Source organism: Manacus candei, unplaced genomic scaffold (assembly GCF_025592945.1).
Source record: "Manacus candei isolate 608988 ecotype Guabito, Panama unplaced genomic scaffold, ASM2559294v1 h1tg000034l, whole genome shotgun sequence".
Classification (NCBI taxonomy): domain Eukaryota; kingdom Metazoa; phylum Chordata; class Aves; order Passeriformes; family Pipridae; genus Manacus; species Manacus candei.
Window position 1 is genome coordinate 16,271,974 of NW_026138082.1, and position 8,943 is coordinate 16,280,916.

Genomic DNA, 8,943 nt, shown 5'->3' on the forward strand with positions numbered 1-8,943 from the left:
AGGCAATTTTTAACAAGGCTATAGCGAATTTAACTGTGCTTTATATTCTTCCTGTTGCATATTTATGTGACTGTTGGTTTCTCCAGTAATCAATAGAGGCTGTAATATATGAGATAACTAGGTATCACTTCAGTTAGTGTAAACAGAACATCCTTCTCCTAAAGCTGAGTTGAATTTAACATTAGTGCAATATGTCGAGGTAAGTGAAGATGTAACCTTATGCAGGACTGTTTGCTTTATATAGGTTTTCTGTCCTAAATTCTATTTGTTCTCTAGGGAAAGCCACTTTTATTTCCCTTATGGTTTGGGGGCAGTGAGGGAAGGTTTTGAGCAATAAATGCCCCTTGAGTTACTGAGCTTGTGTGTACAGACATCTCACAAAATGGGTCTGTAGACATATATGTGGCACCTGAGCTGTTCAATCCAGTCTTTTTCTGATGGCAGGCAGAGATCCCACTGTCTTTTTACTTTGATGTTCCCTTCATATTCTAGAATTAGTAGAGTAGATGACCTTTTGTGTATAAGTTTTGTGGCTAAGCAATGATAAAATACAAATTAAGATCTTCAAAATTTGCCTTTTATATTAAGGAATTTCATAGTCATGGATGTATCATCAAATGACAGAGTCTTCAAATTCTATTAGTTTCACTTGATTTATTATGAATTTCCTTGTTTTTAGGAATCATGGACAATCTGTGCACACTGATCCTTTTGTCCTCTGAAGAAATGATTTCTGCAGTTCTAACTGCATATGTGTTGCATGCCAACTGCTGGTCTTTCATTTTTAGTGAACTAGTCCATTTCTAAATCTAGAGAGCAAATAAGGATCTTTAAGATGTAAGGTCATGTTTCAAATGCTTCTTAAAACATTCCAAATGGTACTGAAGTGGCATTCATTGTTTTCATGGCATTTACAATAGTCTACTGGATTCTAAGGGACACTTCTATCAAGTAAACAATTACGTTGTCTGATTAATACGTGCTTCAGTACCATTCATTTTGGTCACAAATCACCTACTGTCTTGTTCTTACCCATTTTGTTAGTAGGAAAGAAATTTTTGCTGAGGCTTTTAGGAACTGTGGGCTGGAATTGAAAAACAATTTGCCTTTTTTTTCTTTTTTTTTTTTTCTGTATCGGCTAGAAGGAACCATTTATGTGTTTTCTTCAGTGACTGCAATGCAGTAGGTATATTTTTCCATAAAAATTTAACTTTTTAAAGTTACCTCTAATGCAGCTCACATTTTTGCACATAAATCCCCAGACAGTCCTGGTTTCTGGGCAGGGAAGATTTAGATGCTGTCTTATCTGTGAGCTAAAACACAAGTTAGTCTAGTACAGGCTGGTATCATAAGTAAAATTATCCACTAAAAGTATATCTGATTTCCAACTATGAACATCTTCTGGCTTGGCATTTTCTTAGTGAAGAATTTGTTTCTGTGTAGTGGTCGCCAGGCTATATTCAAAATCTTCATTGTTTGTTTCCATTTCCCTTTAATCTCTTCTGCACATTCACTTACTTGATTTTCTGTGTCTGTGTGAAGCGCAACTGTTCTTTATTTCCGAAGACTATGAAATTAGTCTAGTGAATTAAATAAAAAAAATATATTTATGATTATGTCTGCAGTGTTTCTCTGACATCTCTAAATATTTCTTAAACTTTTTCTTATGTCTTCTTTTCCCATTCTTACATCTTATTCTCTTCAATGTAATGAAGTCTTGCCTTGGGAGTTTCAGTGGAGATGCCATTGCATTTGTCATGAATACCAATTTTAAAACATCTTTTAACAGTGAAGGAATTGTCGTGAGCAAAGTTTGAATGTACTTGGTGGTCTTAGCAAACTCAAGAAAAAGCCTAAATATTTTTGTGCCTCATGGTGGGGATCTGAAAGTTTACTTATGCACGACTTACTCTTTCTCAACTGACAGCTGCTTGAGATGGTATTGCCAATTCTACATGCTTTTACTTATTTTTTCCCTTTCTTGATCTATTTAGTATTTATAATAGTATTTGGGTAAATTATTGGTAATTATCTATTGACAGCTTTTGATTAGGTTTTTAGTAAGCAGTTGGAGGGAAGTGTTGTCAGCTTGATAAATTCTGTATGATATATTCTACTTTACCGGTATTTTACAAGTATAAAGATTGCTGTTTAATTCTTTGGGGACTGTAGTTTTCGTTGAGCAATAAGCAATATGCTTCTGCTATTTTAAGGGAAATTCAGCATAGTTGTTAAATGTGAAATACGTATTTGCCTACTGTTATAGAAGTATAACAAAACATAAGGAAACCAGCTTAAATTATCTCTTGTACAGTGTTTTCATTTCAACTAAATTTATGCAAAACCTGTCAGTAGAAAAATAGGTAGAAATGTTAGGATTCAGATATAAACTTAAACATTTTAAATGCTGAAATTTCCAAAGCTATGAAATTGCATTGTTGCTCTTCTTCAAAGCTATTTGCACATGCAGTAGAAGAGGTAAGATATTGTGATATTTTTTTGCATATATTTGGAAGGTTTTCTTTACTATATTGGCAGTGTGTTCCTTGGAGAGAAAACTCATTTCTTGAAAGCATAAGTTGGCAGCGATCTGTTTCTTTAAAATGTTCAAAACTGTGATCATACTATACAATTTTTACCTGTTGTTTGGAAAAAATTATAATAAGTTACATTGCAAAAACTTTTAGCTAATAGTGGATTGAATGAAAAATTTTCAGCAGTTAGATCTGTGTTTTATCACTGATTTGAATGTGGAATGCTAGAGGGGAAAAAAAAGTCACTGCAGGGGAGGCAGAACTGTAGTGGAATATGAGCCGAAATTACAGTATAACAGTATGGCTGTAAAATCTTTACAACTCTTCTGAACTGTTGCTGTGAGCACAATTCCATTTGTGTCAGAAATAATATGCTGCCAATAATCAGCACTTCCCTCCATAGTGGTTGCCTTGTATAGCAGTGTTAGAACTATATGCCCAGCATTGCTGTTATCAAGCTAAGTGATACAGATTTATATATTAGATACTATAGGTAGTTCTTAAAGGTACGTTTAGAAAGTATTACAGTGAGTTGTGTCCTAGGTCCTTCACATTTAGCAGTAGCAACCTTTACTCTTTTGCATTTTTGCCAAGTAGTTTTACCGTGAGTAAAACCATTACTTCTTTTCTTGCTCCTGTTTTTGTAGTCACTTGATTTGGTGAATATGGGAGCATTGTTTTTAATATAGATACCTGTAATCCAGAATTGTAACAGCTGATATATATTTTATGGAAAGTTTATTTTGTTTCTTTCTTTGCTAGCAACAAAATCACAGATGAGCTGAGATTGGCAGGGACCTCTGGAGATTAAGATTTTCACAGAATATTCTGAGTTGGGAGGGACTCACAAGGATCACCAAGTCCAGCTCTTAAGTGAATGGCCCATATGAGGACCAAACCCATGACCTTGGTGTTATTAGCACCATTCTTTAACCAACTGAGCTATTCTCAGATTGTCTAGTCCAGCACCCTATTCAGAGCAGAGTGAGGTGAGCTGGATACTCAAGATCTTGTCCAGACAGGTTTTGACTGTCTCCAGGAGTGCTAACCTCCCAATTCTCTGGGCAACTTGTACCAGTGTTTGACCACCTCACAGTAAAAAAGTTTTTCTTGTGTTTAAATGGAAATTTCCAGGACTTCCATTTGTACCCATTTCCTCTTGTCCTGTAACTGGGGACCACTGACTGCTTCATCTTGTTTATTCCTTCCTTCAGGTATTTATACATATTGATCAGATTCCCCTGAGCCTTCTCCAGGGCTGAAAAGCCCGAGCTCGCTCTCCTCCTGTGTTGGGTACTCCAATCCTTTACAATCTTCATGGTCCTTTGCTCAACTTCCTGCATTATATCCCTGTCTCTACTGTAGTGGAGAGCTTGGAGCTGGACTCCAAATATTTTTCCCCGAGTACAGGGAAAGGATCACCCCCCCTTGCCCTCCTGGTGACATTGTTCCTAATGCATTCAACTTCTGTAGTCCTTATCCTTTCATTATAGTGGGTTTTGGGGGGATTGAGGTTTTTTTTGTTTTGGTTTTTTTTTCTGATTGTGTGGGCTATACTAACAACATGTTATCTTATAGTGCATTCCAGCTTAAATTGGTGTTATGAATAAATATGAATATCTGAATTATGTTCTATTTGTTAGTTTAAAATTATAGGGAGGGACTTTGAACACTCCAGGCTATTGCCCATTTACGCCTTGAGTAATCTTTAAATAATACACTGGTAAATGGAAAAGAATTTAATAATATGATTAAGTGAGAATGCGTTCCTGAAGATGCTAGTGATTCTTTTTTAGTGTGTTCTGGTTTTGCCATAGTTTGTCACTGGGTGATAGTGTGAGTGATGTAATGGTTTTATTAGTTACTTGTAATATTTGGTCTGAAGTAGTAAATGAATAGATATATCAAGGACACTTTGGTCATTTGTTCCATAGATAGTAATCAGAGAATAAACTCTTTTATGATGTAGGATTTCTTAAAGTGTAAACATAAATAACCATGTTTATCTTAACTGAGATAATGCCACAATATAAGGAAGATATAAAGCTATTAGAAACTACCCAAAGGAGGGCTACAAAGATGGTGAAGGGCCTTGAGGGGAAGTGGTATGAGATCACTTGATTTGTTCAGTCTGGAGAAGAGGAGACTGAGGAGAGACCTCATTGCAGTCTACAGGTTCCTTATAAGCAGAAAGGGAGGGATTCTTCTCTCTGGTGACCAGTGACAGGACCCAAGGAAATGACATGAAGCTGTGTCAGGGAGGGTCAGGTTGCATATTATGGACAGGTTCTTCACCTGGAGGGTGGTTGGGCACTGGAACAGGTTCCCCAGGGATGTGGGGAAGCTCACCAAGCCTGACAGAGTTCAAGAAGTGTTTGGATAATACTCTGAGGAACATGATGTGATCCCTGCAGGGCCAGGAGTTGGACTTCGATGATCCTTGTGGGTCCCCTCCAACTCAGGATATTCTATGATTCTGTGAACATTTTGTTACAAAAACTGGTTGTAGAAATGAGTTCTCCTTGCAAGCAGAATTATCTTAAATATCATTCAAACAATTTGGTGCCTAATTTAAGTGGACTAATCTATTATTCAATCTTGTAATTAAATGCATTTAGACGAAGAGAATTTTGATATTACTAAGAGAAGGGGAACCTTGATAAAAGTATTAGTAACTGTCAAATTGCTCTAAATAAGAGATATTTTCAGTGTAAAGATTATAGGTTTTGCTTTATAGCATTATTGCAATGGTCTAATCTCTGTGAATTTTCTCAGTTCCAGGGTGCCTCATGGTGGCTTTGCCCATATAATGGGTGGCAGCGGATTGCAAAATTTTACAATTGCTGCTGTACCATATACTGAAAATCTTTTACCGACATCAAGCACATGGTATGTTAACTAGGCTTATTGAAATATCTTAAAACAGAGCTTTTTCATGGCAGTCACAGTCAAAAGTACAGTTCTTTTCAATATTAAGAGGTCCCAAAGAAAATTTGACAGTTTTTGGAGTATTCACTATCCAACAAGAAAGCCGTAGGTTTTAATCCAGATGATGTTACATTATGTTTGCTCATTGTTTATTACTTGATTTTGCCTAATTGAAAGCAGTGAAATTAATAAAGGAATTTTAAAGTTAAATTGTTCTTTTACAACTTACTGAAGTGAAAAAACACTTAATTTCCTGCAATATATTTGAATGCTCAGTGGTACTATAAGGCAGCACAGGTTTGTTTTCTACCATAAATGTGGTCTCTTCAGGGGGTTCGATCAGAAATCTTTACTGTTGAGTTTCTTGCTGAACTGTGATGTGGCTTTTTTTTTTCTTTCTTTTCAGTATCAACATGCTCAAGTTACCTGAATACCCAAGTAAAGAAATCCTGAAAGACAGGCTTCTTGTGGCATTGCACTGTGGAAGCTACGGCTACACAATGGCATAATGAAGTCTACGAAACTTATCTGACTGCTAATGTGCAATTTTGAGTGGCAGAAGTAATTTTGGAAACTGTCAATAGAGAAACAGCTTAGATGCTGCAGCCCATTGACAGGGCTGGGCTTCAGAATTTGCACGGGATCATCAGCTTTCCTTCCATTATTGTGTTGTCAAGGTAGCTTTCATACCATCACAACAATCTTCTCAGTATGCTGTATTTTCATTTTTTAAAATTACAGACCTGTATGGAAATCAGTTTACATGCTTTTCATTATTACTTCAGTATGAGAAAGTTTGTCAGAATCTCTTTCCCCAGTTTACTTTTGATTTCTGACTATGTGGTTGAATGACATTTGCATTGTAGTTTACTTTGCACTCAGATGGAATACTGCTAATGGAGAGAGTTGTACTTTATGCCTTGTTGCATGTGAAAGTGCCATTTATTTTTGCAGAGACCACTACAGAAATTCAGTTCGGATATTGTACAGTAAGACAGAGCTGATGTATTTTCCATTTCTTTGCATAGTAACAGAGAAAATTTTATAACTTTTTGGTATTTTAATGTATATAGTATGTAAAGATTAGGTTGTTATGACTGTAAAAAATAACAGATTGAGTTTATCTAATTTATATTAGAATTTACACTATATTCTAGCAAATATTTAAAGTATTTGTGACTTTATAGTCAACTTGCAGTTTAGAATTTGTAAACATTATTTAAGATCTATATCCATTGTTTGAATGCCTTTACTCTTTCCTTGACATAACTGTATCTTTGAAAGGTATTATTAAATTTTAGTATTTTAACCAGAATCTGAATGTGACAAGTCTGTGTGTCTCTGGGTGGATTATTCTTTTTTTTACCTCTGGATGTTATTAATCTTTATGTAATTTAAATTGTCTTGGAAGCAGCATTTGAGAAGTCATTGTCAAAGTGTATGGATGAGCATAAAGAGATGAACAAGGAAGAAAATTGAGCTTATGAGGTTAACTGACAAGAATATAATTAGTAGAATCTCATGTCAAAATTTGTGTAGAATTAAAATATATTACTCAAATAATATACAAAAATACAGAGCAAGGGCTTATCAGCATGTGTTTTTGATAAGTAGCTGCCCATGTTGGGGTTGATGATGCTATTGCATAATTGCTTTTCCAGGGAGCCTGGGATAGGTCTACATTATTGTTTTGATTCAGGCTAGGAGTGTTTTTTTTAGTTGTCGGTGTGTTTTTTCGTTTGGGGGTGTATTTTTTCTTTGTAAATTAATCTTGTCATCCCTACTTGTCATGCTTTTGCTTCAGAGAATACAAACTGAAATCTGTTTAGATAAAACTAAACAGGAAAACACGATCCAAAAATGTACTAAATGCTAATGGATGAGCATCAAATTTGTGTCTGCAAGACTTAAATAATCTGAGGAGGTGATCTGAAGAGTTCATAAATTAATTCAGACATAGCAACCCCCCCAAATGCATATATTTTAAGTTTCAGCTCCACAGAAGAAACTGTCTCCTACTGATCCATTCATGTTTTCCTGCACTAAGTGCTAATACATGTGTAGCCTGAGTTCACCAGCTGATCTGTCTAGGCTGCTTACTTAATGCTGGTTTATTTCACATTTTATTTATTTTACTCTAAAGCATGCATAATCTCTCCAGAAGTGTGAAAGAGAAATCCATGGACCATCTGACTCAGTCTTGCCACAGTAATATTCCTTTGAGCTAAGCCTTTCTGATTCTGTTTGTGCACATGTTTTATAAATGTTGGTTTAAATTCTTAGGTGGAGTCTGTGACTGCAATTAAGGAGAATACTGGTTTTAGTTAGTGGAAAGAGCAGACTCTTCCAGCGGGGCAGTCCAGTGAAAGCTGGTTAACTGTTCAGTCAGTGGAGAAATGCTGTTCCTCTGGCATGCTCTAGGAAGCTTTGTCTATTTAGATAGGTTAGATGTTTGAGGCTGTGTGGGGTTTTAGTGTTAAATACCAGTTGTCTTGGATCCCTCAGTTAGCAAAAGTACTTTGCTTTTCTGCGCAGCTGGGCCATGCTTGGTTCCCTGGTTCTATAGCTTATTTTATTATGTGCCTCTGCAAGGTAGATTGATAGCAGGACAGTGTTTTGAGCAGTACAAGGTATTTGTCAGGAATTAGGTATTTGTTTTCTCTGTGTAAAACTGGGATTTTTGTCTTTATCTTAGGGTTTTACTGTAAACACTGTTGTTTATTAACTGCTATGCAATCTCTGATTTTTAATTTTTTTTCTATTTCACATGTTCTATTTACAGTAATATACAGCAGTTTGCGGGAAGCCAAAACCTTGCATACTCCTGCATAGTGTTCAAAACATGTCATACTGTAAGGCTGAGTGAAGGGAAAAAAGAATCATTTGAGGGTTTTTTTTTCTCTTCTTTATTATGCTGTAGGTGACATAAATATTAACAGGCTGAATTTGGTCTCAAACAGTACATTTAAATGCTCGGAAGCTGGTTTTGAAATGTCATGGAGTGTACATGTTTCATTGTTCTCAAGTTTCCTGTGACAGACCTCCCTCTTACAGTCTCACAAATGGTGACACAGATTACTCCTCCCCCCTCCATGTAAATGTTAGTCATGTCCTCTATGAAGTATCTTGTAGTATTTCTTGTAATGTTTGTACTACTTACCCCCATATTGGGTCAGAATGAAGTAATTTTAAAATCCTCCCGTAATAAGAAAACATGGTGAAATTATGTAGAAAATGGGAATAGAGATCTTGATACTGGACTCTTGGTATAACATCAGCCTTGTTATTACTTGTTTGAATAGTTTGTTTTTTTCTGCTGAAACTCTGAACAGTGCTGGTGGCTGCAGCTGACCATGTTAAATTGGCAGGATTTAATTACTGCATTGAAAGACTGTTTTTAGGACACCTGTGCCCTATTAGCAACAGGGTGTGAAAAGCCTGTTGAGAAACTATAACTTAATATAGCTTATAGTTTAGAATG

General features: G+C 35.9%; 1 protein-coding gene across 7 annotated transcripts in view; it reads left to right on the top strand.

Moving 5' to 3' along the window:
- The window catches only part of HACE1 (HECT domain and ankyrin repeat containing E3 ubiquitin protein ligase 1), a 51,171-nt gene extending 44,380 nt beyond the window's left edge, over positions 1-6,791 (top strand). For 5 of the 7 annotated variants that reach the window (XM_051792348.1, XM_051792351.1, XM_051792350.1 and 2 more), the window contains 2 exons: positions 5,310-5,423; positions 5,869-6,791. In XM_051792348.1, coding sequence (XP_051648308.1) covers positions 5,310-5,423; positions 5,869-5,971 — 217 coding nt within the window. In that variant the 3' untranslated portion in view covers positions 5,972-6,791. The other 2 variants (XM_051792354.1, XM_051792353.1) reach the window with 2 other exon arrangements.
- Positions 6,792-8,943: the final 2,152 nt, after the last annotated feature.